This window comes from Stenella coeruleoalba, assembly GCF_951394435.1.
Source record: "Stenella coeruleoalba genome assembly, chromosome: 20".
NCBI lineage: Eukaryota > Metazoa > Chordata > Mammalia > Artiodactyla > Delphinidae > Stenella > Stenella coeruleoalba.
In genome coordinates, this window is record NC_137166.1 from 47,069,489 (window position 1) to 47,082,742 (window position 13,254).

At 51.3% G+C, this 13,254-nt stretch overlaps 2 protein-coding genes across 4 annotated transcripts in view; both read left to right on the forward strand.

Annotated features, from left to right (window-relative positions):
- Window positions 1-8,492, forward strand: part of AXL (AXL receptor tyrosine kinase) — a 31,308-nt gene extending 22,816 nt beyond the window's left edge. The window contains exons 17-20 of the mRNA XM_079907736.1: window positions 54-163; window positions 4,108-4,267; window positions 4,791-4,927; window positions 6,662-8,492. Coding sequence (XP_079763862.1) covers window positions 54-163; window positions 4,108-4,267; window positions 4,791-4,927; window positions 6,662-7,013 — 759 coding nt within the window. The 3' untranslated portion in view covers window positions 7,014-8,492. The remainder of the gene's footprint in view (window positions 1-53; window positions 164-4,107; window positions 4,268-4,790; window positions 4,928-6,661) is intronic.
- Window positions 8,493-10,802: 2,310 nt separating this feature from the next.
- HNRNPUL1 (heterogeneous nuclear ribonucleoprotein U like 1) overlaps window positions 10,803-13,254 on the forward strand; it is a 34,550-nt gene continuing 32,098 nt past the window's right edge. For 2 of the 3 annotated variants that reach the window (XM_079908653.1, XM_079908654.1), the window contains exon 1: window positions 10,803-11,234. In XM_079908653.1, the coding sequence (XP_079764779.1) occupies window positions 10,940-11,234 (295 nt within the window). In that variant the 5' untranslated portion in view covers window positions 10,803-10,939. The remainder of the gene's footprint in view (window positions 11,235-13,254) is intronic. The other variant, XM_079908655.1, reaches the window with a different exon arrangement.

Consider the following 13,254-nt stretch of genomic DNA (forward strand, 5'->3'; position numbering starts at 1 on the left):
AGATCTCGGGGACTCTTCTGACCCTCTACTCCCTCCTGCCCCGGCCCCCCCAGTTCTTGCCCACTCAGATGCTGGTGAAGTTCATGGCAGACATTGCCAGTGGCATGGAGTATCTGAGCACCAAGAGATTCATACACCGGGACTTGGCCGCCAGGAACTGCATGTGAGTTCCACCCTTCTAGGAATCCCCCCTCCTTCCGGGACACTGCCCCCCGCCCCGCCCTCCTTCCCAGGATGGAAGAGGGCGCTGGAAACACACAGCCTTCAGGCAGGTCAGAGCTCAGGAGTGGAATAGAGAGGTGAGCAGGGAGGCTGGGGCCGGCTTTCTGGAGGAGGTGGGCCCTGAACCGAGATCCTGAAGGAGTACTGAGATGTGAAGAAAAGTGACAAGAGTGAGGGCTCGGTGGGTAGCATGTGGTGAGCAAAAGGGCAGAGGTGGCCGATGAGGGTGGTGACATTTAAGCTTCATCTTTGTCCCCCTCCATGCTGAGTGTCTTACCTGGGGCTACCCTTGGGGAGGGGCCACACTGGATAAAGAGGCCACACCCCCTGCCAAGGGACAAGCAGAAAATAGGTCAGAAGCAGGGCTAAAGTGAGGGCGAGGTGTGTGTATGTGTGTGTGTACACACAGGCTTAGAATATTAGTCTCATTACACTCTTGGACTCAGAAATAGGAGCTGGAGAATCAGAGAATCTTTGGGAATTCCCTGGTGGTCCAGTAGTTAGGACTCTGCACTATCAGTGCTGAGGACCCAGGTTCGATCCCTGGTCGGGGAGCTAAGATCCCACAAACCACGCAGCACGGCCCCCAAAAAAAAGAGAATCAGAGACTCTTCTATAAGACATGCAAATTTTCACAAATGTCTTTATTCCCGCCACCCCCAGTTTTTTTTTTTTTTTTTTTGGCCATACTGCGAGGGCATGCGGGATCTTAGTTTCTGGACCAGGGATCGAACCCGTGCCCCCTGCAGTGGAAGTGCGGAGTCCTAACCACTGGACCGCCAGGGAATTCCACACCCCCCCCCCAACTTTTTACTTTGAAAAATTCCAAATCTGCAGAAAAGTTGAAAGAATTGTGCAATGAACACCCATATCTCCTCCTTGTTGAGATGTTGCCACATTTGTCCTCTCTTCTCTTTCTCTCTCTCCCCTCAACCATTTGAAAGTAAGTTGCCAAGATGGTGACACTCCACCCCTAAATCTTCAGTAGGTATCTCCTAAAATCAGGACTTATGCCTAAACAACCACAATTCTGTTATCACACGTAAGAAGATTAACAATAATTCTGTAACACAACCTACTATCCAATCCATGTTCCAGTTCCTCCGATTGTCCTTCAAAATGTCTTTTCAGGATATTTTTTCCCCCAAAACCAGGATCTACGCAGAGTTCCCAGATTGTGTTTGGTTGTTGTACCCCTTGGTCCCTTTTAATCTAGAATTACTCTCCACCACCATTACCTGTGTATAGTTTTTTTTTTTTTTTTGCGCTACGCGGGCCTCTCACTGCTGTGGCCTCTCCCGTTGCGGAGCACAGGCTCCGGACGCGCAGGCTCAACAGCCATGGCTCACGGGCCCAGCCGCTCAGCGGCATGTGGGATCTTCCCGGACCAGGACACGAACCCGTGTCCCCCGCATCGGCAGGCAGACTCTCAACCACTGCGCCACCAGGGAAGCCCTGTGTATAGTTTTGTGGCATATTCTTTTGGAAGAGATCAGGCCAGTTGTCTTGTAGGATGTCCCATGTATAAGATGTGTCTGTTTCCTTGTGGTGGCATTTGCCTTGTTCCTGTGTTCCCTTTATTTCCTATAAACTGGAAAGGAGGTCTAAAGGCAAGAATAGACTCAGTCAAAATGGAAGTTCTTTTATTTCTGTAACGTGGGCTGATCCTAGTTAAGCCCACAATGTAACAGTGACACCAAAAATCAGGGCGGACAATCAATTGTTATGCACCTGTCACATTTTCTGTTAAGTTGTTAAAATATTAAAATACTTCCTTACCAGTTGGCAACTGGCCACTTCCCCAAGCTTCCCATGTGCTCCACAGCCACCAGCTTAGATGCCTGAGTATCACCCATCTCCACCCCCCTCCCCCCAGACACAGCAGTTAAAGGTTAACTCCTAGCATATTAGGGGCCTCCGGGGTCTGTTCTGGTTGGTCATTACCCAAGTCCCTCACCCTGGGTAGAAATAATCAATTCTTTTTTAAAAAATTAATTAATTAATTAATTAATATTTATTTTTGGCTGCGTTGGGTCTTCGTTGCTGCATGTGAGCCTCTCATTGCGGTGGCCTCTCTCATTCTGGAGCACAGGCTCTAGTCACGCGGGCTTCAGTAGTTGTGGCTTGCGGGCTCTAGGGTGCAGGCTCAGTAGTTGTGGTGCATGGGCTTAGTTGCTCCGCGGCATGTGGGATCTTCCCAGACCAGGGCTCGAACCTATGTCTCCTGCATTGGCAGGTGGATTCTTAACCACTGAGCCACCAGGGAAGTCCCCGAAATCATCAATTCTTTTTTTTTTTTTTTTTTTTGCGGTACGCAGGCCTCTCACTGCTGTGGCCTCTCCCGTTGCGGAGCACAGGCTGCGGACGCGCAGGCTCAGCGGCCATGGCTCACGGGCCCAGCCACTCCGCAGCATGTGGGATCTTCCCGGACCGGGGCACGAACCCATGTCCCCTGCATCGGCAGGCGGACTCTCAACCACTGCGCCACCAGGGAAGCCCATCAATTCTTAAAAAGACAGAATCCCAGAAACTCAGATGCAAGAATCAGGGAATCTTCTATTTATATAAAGCACAAAAACAAGCACAAGTAATCCATGCTGCTAGATGTGAAGATCTTGATCACCTAGGAGGGGTAGTTATACGCTAGGAAGGAAGGACCGGTAACCTTTCTTTCTCATTTAAAAAAATCGATGTCTATTCTACATACACTAAAATATGCACATTTTCTGCATGCAGTTCAATGAATGTTTACGTGTCTGTAGACCCATGGAAACAACCACCACTAGATCAAGATAAAGAACATTTCTAGGCCCTTGGCAGGCTGTCACCTGCCCTTCCCAGTCACTGCCCCCAAGGGGTAACCACTATTCTGTACTTTTGTCCCCATCAACTTCTGTCACCTCTTCTTAAATGTCATGTAAGTGGAATCGCAATTTTGACTCCTTTGTGTCTAGCTTATTTCACTCAGCATGAAGTTTTGAGATTAGTCCATGTCATTGTACGTATCAGTAGTTCTTTTTCTTTGCTGTGTGGTATTCCACTGCACAGATGCCCCACGATGTTCTGTTTCTTAATCTAGTTTCTGGTTACCTGGGTGTGCTTATGAAAATTCAGTGAGCTCGGGCTTCCCTGGTGACGCAGTGGTTAAGGATCCGCCTGCCAATGCAGGGCACACGGGTTCAAGCCCTGGTCCAGGAAGATCCCACATGCCGCAGAGCAACTAAGCCCGTGCGCCACGACTACTGAGCCTGTGCTCTAGAGCCCGCGAGCCACAACTACTGAGCCTGTGTGCCACAACTACTGAGCCCGTGCGCCACAACTACTGAGCCTGCACTCTGGAGCCCACGAGTCAAACTGCTGAAGCCCGTGCGCCTAGAGCCCGTGCTCAGCAACAAGAGAAGCCACTGCAATCAGAAGCCCGTGCACCACAACAGAGAGTAGCCCCCGCTCGCTGCAGCTAGAGAAAGCCCGCGTGCAGCGACAAAGACCCAACTCAGCCAAAAATAAAGAAATACATTTATTAAAAAAAAATTCAGTGAGCTCTTCATTTAAGATTTGTGCATGTTTCTGTGTATATAGTATACTTCAAAAACACAGTTAAAAAAAAATCAGAGACTCCAACCCAAGGAGTCTAGGAAGGACCTTAGAATCTGGCAAAAAGCCAGAGCTGGGAAGGCCCATAGCAGCCCTTTTCCCACCCACCTTTTACAGAGGGTATAAGAAGTCACACGGTTCCCTCCCAGTCTGGGGCAAGGCGGGGAAACTGATCCCCAGCCCCAAGCAGGACAGCCAGGGCAAGAGATGGAGACGTGTCTGAGAGTAAGGGCAGGCTTCCTGGTGGAGGGGGCTGATGCCGTGACCCCATTCCTCTCCCCAATCTGGTAGGCTGAACGAGAACATGTCGGTGTGTGTGGCGGACTTTGGGCTCTCCAAGAAGATCTACAACGGGGACTACTACCGCCAGGGACGCATCGCCAAGATGCCGGTCAAGTGGATCGCCATCGAGAGCCTGGCTGACCGCGTCTACACCAGCAAGAGCGATGTGGTACGTGCACCCCTGGCAGGAGTAGGGAGCAGGGGGAGGGCGTGGCCTGATCATCTCACACCAGACCTGGGCTCACAGGGACGTGCGGGCTTCCCTGCGCGGGGGTCCGCCACAGGGACCACGTGTGGTGGGCATCTGTGAACGGTGGTGTGGACATGCTGGGGGTATGCATAGGCCCATGGGTGCATGGTGACAGGTTGCTACATGGGATATGTAGACAGTTTAGGTTGGGAGAGGCAGTGGTAAGTGTATACATGTGTCTAGCCAGGGTGTGGAGGGTGACCCGAGACCACGTGTCCGTGAAGTGTATAATTGTTTGCACGGGTGGGCAGGTCTACGTGTGCACACAAGTTGCCTCCGTAAGTGTGTACCTGTACCAAAGTGTTTCTGTGAATAGCTGTGATGCACCCACAAAGATAGCTGTGTACACATAAGTGTGGGGATACCCATGAATCTGTATGTTGGGTGAGGGCATCTGTGCAGGAGAGACCCCCTAAATTCTCTCCCTTCTACCCCACCACAGTGGTCCTTCGGGGTGACAATGTGGGAGATTGCCACTCGAGGCCAAACCCCATATCCAGGAGTGGAGAACAGTGAGATTTACGACTACCTGCGCCAGGGAAACCGCCTGAAGCAGCCTGTGGACTGTCTGGATGGATTGTGAGAACCCACAGGATCCCCTCCCCCCATCTCAGATTTTACACCCAAACTCTGAGCACCCCACATGGCCCTGACGTATCCAGGACCCCCTAAAACCACAGAATCCCTCAGACTGTTGAGGAACCCACCTGCCCCGTCACCCATGCTCCACAGAACCACCATTAGCCCATGAGGTATGAATTAGCAAAAGGTGCCCTTTCCTCCTTTGCTTTGTGTGTGGAATAGAGGCTAGAGCAGCACCCCTACCCTGGCCAGGTATCCGTGGGCGATGAATAATGACAAGCCCCCACTCACAAAGAATTCTAATTCCTCCCAGACTCCTGAGTACCCACACTCCCCCCACGTGCTCTTCAACACGAGCCGTCTGCCAAACCCTTATAATGAGCTTCTCCAAACTCTCCAGGCTCCTCTGAGATGTTCCCAGAATCCTTTAGGGTGGTGCTTATCAAATTTTGCCATCCCATGGAACACACAGAGAACAGCACTTTGGGGGTAAAGAGAAGATGTTGCTTGGATCGGGAGGGGAGAGCCCGGGGCTTCAGACTCTCCAGGTCCTCCTTGGGTGCTCCAAGAGCTGAGGGCAGTAAGAATAGCTAACATTTCTATAGAACTTACTAGAAGGTATGGTTTTAAGTGCTTTGCGTGCATTAAGTCATTTGGTCCTTACTACAGCCATACGAAGTGGGTTGGCACCCTTATTATTCCCATATGCAGATGAGGCCCACGTCAAGGGAAAATCATTTGCCAAAGGCGGCATAGCTGGTGTATTAGTTATCTATATCCCCCAAATCCAGTAGCTTAAAACAACAAGCATGTATTACCTCGCATGGTTTCTGAAGGTCAGGAGTCTGGGAACTGCTTAGCAGGGTAATTCTGGATCAGGGTTTCTAATGAGGTTACAGTCAAGATGTCAGCTGGGGCTGAAGCCATCTGAAGTTTGAGACTGGAAGATCTCTTGCAAGGTGGCTCACCCACATGGCTGTGGCAGAAGGCCTCAGTTCCTTGCCACGTGGACCCCTCTATAGCGCTGCTTGAGTTTCCTCATGACATGGCGGCTGGCCTCCCCCAGATGAGCGTTCCAAGGGAAAGAACAAGGAGGAATCCACAATACCTTTCCAACCTAGTCTCAGAATCACACACACTATCATTGCTGCCGAGTCAGAATCCAGTGACTAAATCCAACCCACACTCAAGGGGAGGGAGGGTAGCCTCCATCTTTTGAAGGGAGGAATGGCAAAGAATTTGAGTACGTATTTTATTTATTTATTTATTTGTTTGTTGTCTGTTTTTGGCCACGCCGTGTGGCATGCGGGATCTTAGTTCCCAGACCAGGGGCCGAACCCGTGCCCCCTGCAGTGAGAGCACAGAGTCTTAGCCACTGGACCGCCAGGGAAGTCCCTGAGTACATATTTTAAACCAATACAGCTTTCAAAGCTTTGATGCTATGGTCTGTTCTGGGGAACCACACTGGGAAGCTTTACTAGCAAACCCTCACTAGAACATCACCCCCTACCCAGAGAGATTTCCCAAGACTTTTTCCATTTCCTGAGTGTCTGTCCCAGGACCCACCTCAGAAACTCTTGAGAATTCCCAAGTCCCCATAGATGCCCCCTGAACTGCTACAGTTCCCTCCCCTCCCTTGTAATACCCTCAGTCCTCTGAGTGTCCTAAAATGCCCCCAAACTCCCAGAATGCTCCCCGTTCAGTCTCCCACTCCTCGTTTTGCTACCCTAGGTATGCCCTGATGTCCCGGTGCTGGGAGCTAAACCCCCGAGACCGGCCGAGTTTTGCAGAGCTTCGGGAAGATCTGGAGAATACGCTGAAGGCCCTGCCCCCTGCCCAGGAGCCAGACGAAATCCTCTATGTCAACATGGATGAGGGTGGGGGTCATCCTGAACCACTTGGAGCTGCTGGAGGAGCTGAGCCCCCAACTCAGCCTGACCCCAAGGATTCCTGCAGCTGCCTCACTGCCGCTGAAGTCCATCCTGCTGGACGCTACGTCCTCTGCCCTTCTACAGCTCCTGGCCCCGCCCTGCCTGCTGACAGGAGCTCCCCAGCACCCCCAGGGCAGGAGGATGGCGCCTGAGACAACCCTCCACTCGGGACTCCCTCTCAGGACCCAAGCAAGGCACTGCCACTGGGGGACCCCCCCTCACTTTCCCACTCCAGGCTTTACCCCCAACCTTAGCCCTCTCCTCCTACCCATTCCACTTCCATCCCAGACAGATCCTCTCCCTTTTCCACACCTTAGTGTCCCCATGTGTAAAAGGAAGGGATTGGACTACAATCCCTAAGGGTCCTCCCAGGTCTAACATTCCAAGATTCTAGATTCTAAGGTTTAAAGAGTCTAGATTCAGAGGTTCTAAGTTTCAAAGATGAGTCTGATTCTAAGGACCTGAAATTCCAAAGTCTCTAATTCTAAAGTGCTAAGGTTCTAGACATGGAAGTTCTAAGGCCTATATTCTAAGGCTGTGAGACTCTATGGCTCTAGACTTTTCTGGTTCTAAGAGTCTTGATAAAGCCCACAAGATTTTAGGTTCGAAAGCCCTAAGATTCTAATTCTAGGATCTAAGGCTCTATGATTCTAGATTTTATTTTTCTAGGGTTCTGAGCCCCTAGGGTGTAAGATTCTACAATTGTAAAAATTCTACAGTTCTAGACATGGAGGTTCTAAGGTCTGATGTTCTCAAATTTGATGTTCCGAGCCTCATAGAGCATAATTTCTCTGGCTGTAAAACTCTAGATCATAAAGCTTCAAGATTTGATCTTCTCAAGTTCTAAGATTCTAATGCTGGTCAGTTATAGGTTCTAAGGCTTTATGATCCTCGAAACTTTTGTTACGAGATTCTGGATCCTAAAGATCTAAAATGCTAGAATCTGCAATTAGAAAGTTCTAAGAGTCTAAAGATGGAGGTTCTAAGGTCTCATGTTCTAAGATGCAATGTTCCAAGACCTAGTCTAAGAACCTAGATTCTCTGTGTCTAAGATTCCGGATCATATGCTTCAAGATTCTAGATTATTAAACTCTAAGATTCTAATGTTGTTCTGTTCTGTGTTCCAAGGCACTCTAGATCCTATTGGTCCAAGATTCTGGATCCTCAGCATCTATGGTATAAGATACTACAGTTGGTGGTGACTAACCAGATGCCAAAGTTTTAATCATTTTTAATGTTAGACACCTTTAAGTTCTATGCTGCATTCTGTCTTTCTAGGATTTTAGTTAAGGAGCCAAGAATTCACAGTTCTAAGTCTTAAGATTCTAGGCACTATATTCTAAGATTCACATGTTGTAAGATTCTAAAAGTCTACAGGTCTAGAATTCTAAGATACAATTCCAAGGTTTTAAACTTATAGTTTTATCCTTTTGGGAATAGTTTTATCCTTCCCTTCTTAGCCACCTCTGCTTCCTCTTCCCCTCATGTGGGGTGTGCCCCCTCAGGCCTGTGCAATGCATTAAGGATGCCTCCTTTCCCCAAAGGACAAACTCCCTCCTTTGGGGCCATGCTGCCCCCCTGAGCCAGTCCCTTATGCCCCTGAACAGAGTGTGGACTCTGAAACCTCCAGAGGGGCTCAGATCACATAAAACTTTGTAAACATGCTTGTCTCCTCTTGTCTCCACTTAGCTGTCATATGGCCCCTCTCCCTGGCAACTCAGTTTCCCCAGTAAAAAGGAGGGTTTGGTGGGGTCTTGGAGTTCTCCCCTCACTAAAGAGGATAGAAATGAACATATACATAGACAAAAAGACAGGCAAACAAAAGCAGCATCACTGAAACCCCTAGTGAGGAATAGGCACATAGATATTCACAGGGTCACACAGAGACCCTACCCCTCTCCAAAGTAACAGACCCATGAATTAATGGACATACTCAAGCACACCTGGTCACAAATACAGAGACACAAATTCAGACACAGAGAAACACAAAATTACTCAGATACAAACACGTTTACAAACATGCACAGGCAGGCAGTCACCAGGAATAGGAAGAAACTAGAGTAACAGATACAGACACAAATACTCAGACATATAGAGTACGTATAGGGCACTCACAGACCCAAACGTTCAGATTCACATAGAAACACAGGCACAGAGCACCTCCGATAATCACGAGCCCACAAGTGGACTCCTGCCAAGGCAAGCCCACTGTGTTTTGCAAGCATCGCAGGCATAAGTTCCTGGGTGTGTCCAGCAGCAGATGGAGAAATCCTTGGCAGCGCCCGGACGCCCCCCGGTGGTGGCTCCTGCGAACCGAAAACAGTTCAATCCGGGCCACAAACTTTTTTAGAACAAATCATTGTGGGAAGCTGGGAGGAAAGAGGAAGTCGGACGTGGGCGAGGGGCGGGGTGTCTGGACTGGAACCTACGGGCCCACGTGAGTGTCTGTCCCGCTGCTGAGTGGGTGCTGTGTGTCTAGGTTTTGCCGTGGTGTAAGCTTGTAGTGTAACTGTCCTGTGTGTCTTTATCATTTGAAGCCCCCTGCCTCTGGCGACCTTAGTGGGCTCATCTACACCGAAGTTTGGTGTATTATCCCCTGGATTGATGCTTCTGATCCCACACACGCCATTTGTTTATCTGTATTGTGTGTGCGCCTTTGTCTAAGTAGAGGTTTTGTGTGGCTTTTGTGGGCTTTAGGTACGGCTCAGTGAGCAGCGGACGTTTGCATTGTGTATCTCGATAGTGTACCTTACAGAAGCTTTGTGTCTTTTGAGTTAGAGGCGACAGGTGGTGTAGTGTTAGACATTGTGAAACTCTGTGGAGTTTAGTAGAGTGAGGCTTAACTACGGACCTGTGTGTTTGAGCTTGTCAATATAGATACCGAAAAGGCGGATCTACTGAACAGCAGTTTAGAGGATGTGGGGTAGAGACCCTTGAAATTGTGGAGGTCTTTCCGGAGGGGAAGGCTCTATGATCGCGTGCACAGTGCCCATTCCACGTAAGATACCAACCATAGAGAAAGACGGTAGCGCAGCTATAAAGAGGCGCCCCGTGAGATGTACTATCAAAGGGGAGAGAGTGTGATTCCCTTTACAACTTTTCTCCCGCTGTTAGTCTAGCCTCTATTTTCAAACCTTCAGGATTCTCTGAAGTCAAAGGGTTGCTTTTCATAAAGGCAACTGAGTTTCTTCCAGATTAAGGATAATTTATTTACTTAATCTCGATTTCGTATACTTCCCTCTACAGCAATATTCGTAAGGCCGACAGTAACCAGAATGGCCAATCTGGGTAGGTTTTCCTAAAACGATGCAACTGTACTAGCTTTAGTGAGATAAGACAGTAACTGGGATTGGTGGACAGACTGTTTTGAAACCGCCCTAACGGCAAGGGGCAGGTCCTTAATGAATTCATCTCTTTCCGGTTTCCTAAAGGCAATCGTGAAAGGGGGGCGGGGGTGTCTGCCGACCCTCCATTTGATTGGTTTCTAGTGGTTTTACCCGCTTGGACTCCTCTAGGGGCGGGAGATTTAGACCAATCAAGATATGTGTTACAGAGACAGTAGTTTGATGAAAGGACCGCACAGGAAAGGCCGTGGTGGGGGGGTGGCCCCGCTCAGTCTGAGATCTCATCACTGATTGGTCCAAATCTTTACTCCCTTTCCCTCATTTGACCCTACGGGAGCGGGCGCGCGGGCACTACCCAATCACCGCGCGCTCCTCCTCCCTCCTTTTCCCGCCCTCCCGCTTCGGTCCCAGTACCGACGTAGGCCAACGCTTCCTCCTCGGCAACTCCTAAGCCCTTTCATTGACGTTCTTTTGAAAGACGCGCTCTAATTGGCTGAGCTCCTGGGCCCGCGCCCATTGCCCTCATGCGATGGCCAATTGGCACCCGTGTTGCATCGCACGGGGCCACGGAGGAGGGGGGGAGGCGGTGGCGGCGGCCATTTTGAGCCGCCGCCGCCGCCATTGGAGTGGGGGCCCCCCCCTTTCCCCCTTCGCCTCCTGACAGGAAAGGTTTAAGGGGGACTGAGCCCTGGGAGGCCGGGCCGGGCTCGGGGGCCGCCCCGGGGGCCCGGGCCATGGATGTACGCCGTCTGAAGGTGAACGAACTTCGCGAGGAACTGCAGCGCCGCGGCCTGGACACTCGCGGCCTCAAGGCCGAGCTTGCTGAGCGGCTGCAGGCGGCGCTGGAGGCCGAGGAGCCCGACGACGAGCGGGAGCTCGAGGCCGACGACGAACCGGGGCGAACCGGGCACAACAACGAGGAGGTCGAGACCGAGGGGGGCTCCGAGCTGGAGGGGACCGCGCAGCCACCGCCGCCCGGGCTGCAGCCGCACCCGGAGCCCGGCGGCTACTCGGGGCCGGACGGACATTGTGAGAGTGCGCGGGGCGAGGGCCGGGGAGCCCGGAGTCCGGGCCGAGGAAGGGCTGTGGGACGCGGGATCCCGGCGCCTGAGGTCGGGGAGACGATCTGAGGATCGGGGGATCGCGCCATCCGCCGCTGAAAAGGATCTGGGGACAAGGCCCTTGGGACGACCGGAGGGTGGATCCTGGCGTTCGGTGCAGGGGAGATACTGGAGTGGGGGCTCTCGGTTTCGGAGATGAGGAAGGTCTGGGGGTGTAGAGGATTCCGGAGCCTAGGGCTCGGAAACCGGAAGCCGTGGTTTCTGGAGCCGGAGACAGTCGGAAGAACAGGAGGTTTTCTGTCGGCGGGCTGAGGAGGATCTTGGAAATGGTGATCTTAGGGTTTACAGCTGGGTAGGCTTGGGAGCCATGCTAGCCCAGTCTATGGGCTGGGCGTTGGGGGCCGTGTTTTCAGGGCTGGGAGAGTTTTGAGGATGGAGGGTCCTGGAGTTTGCTGCTGGATGGGGTACCGAGAATTCTTATGGGTTGGTTAAAATGGAGTGCTGGTGTCTGACCGGGGAGGGTCTGATGGACTGTGTGTTCTGGTGTTTGACTGGGGAGCACTTAGGGGATGTGGGAGACCACCACGTGATTGTACTAGGGGGGACTTCCATCTGGCTGAGGATGGCCTAGGGGACTCAGATCCGGGGCTGAAAGGCCAACCTTGAGGCATGGGGAACCTGGGCATTTGATGCTGGCAATCTGGGGGCCTTCTGGTTGACTTATAGAGGAGGTATATGGAACCTTGGTGTCCAGAAGCTGGTGGAGGAGAGAAGGATGCTTCACTGGGTGAGGGACCTGGAGGGCTAGAGCTGGGAAGGCTCTGAGAACAAATAACGCAGTGGCTACTGCTGAATGGTCTTAGATTAACAGTATGGGATGTTTGGAGAACAAGGGTAGCTGGGGGTGGGTGGGGTAGATAACAAGTAGATACTCGATGGAGTATCTAGGGGATAGAGGATCCTTGTGTCCAGCACAGGAGTGTGTAGCTGGTCTGTCAAATATAGGGGAGGAGAGAGTGTGTAGCATGTGGAGGGTGAAAGAAAACCTGTTGACTTGGCTGGGGACCTCAGGGTGGAGTAGGGGGGAGTGTTTCTGGGGCTGAGCATCTCCACAGGAGGGCTCCTTGGTCCCCAGAAGCAGTTATTTTTGTGCCCAGGGATTGGAGGGGCCTCAAGGGGTAGCTGGGAACCTGTGCATCAGCCAGAAGGTGTGACTCTGAAGGAGAGGGGATGGAGTAGATCTGTTACTTTCTGAAGGGAGGCGACCCCGGTATGGGAGGGACTAAATCTGGAGTTAGAAAAGGGTGGCTTTCTAGCAGGACAGGGATCGGAGAGGTTGAAGAGTAAGTAGAAAGGACTCTGGCGTTCAGAGTTTGTGTTATTTCTCTGAAAAGAGGGTATTCTCAGCCATAGGGCTAAGGAAATGGGGAGAACAAGGGGGTCAGAGAAGAGACTGGATTTGGGGTTGGCATTGGGTATTTACTTGTTGAAGAGAGATGGAATCTCCTGGAGCAGGGCAATCTGAGGGTAGATTTGGGGTGGAGAGCGATTGTCTAGGACTCAGATGCTGGGAAAAGTACTTCCCATTGCAGAGACCTGTGAAGGAAGGAAGGAGTGGCCCAGTGTGCCTGCCTAGGGCAGGCGAGACCCTGGCAGGAATGCTAGGAAGAAGGGCCAATGGCTGGAGGTGGTTCCAAAGAAAAGTGATGTGCTTTGGAGCATAGACTCTATACTCAGATTTTGTCTTGGGCAAGTCACTTCACCTCTGTGAGCCCTGGTTCCCTTGTGTGTAAAATTGGGATAATAATAGTGTCCCCACCCCCCACGGTTGTTATGAATGAGATTACGTTCATAAGGGGCTTAGCACTGGACCTGTCTATTATTAGGAGGTGGATGTTTTAGAGAGCGGAGAAGGGCCCCAGAACCATAGCTTCTCTGAGCAAGGCTTCCTCTGTGAGCACAGGAGATTCTCAGAAAGAGAGATGTGA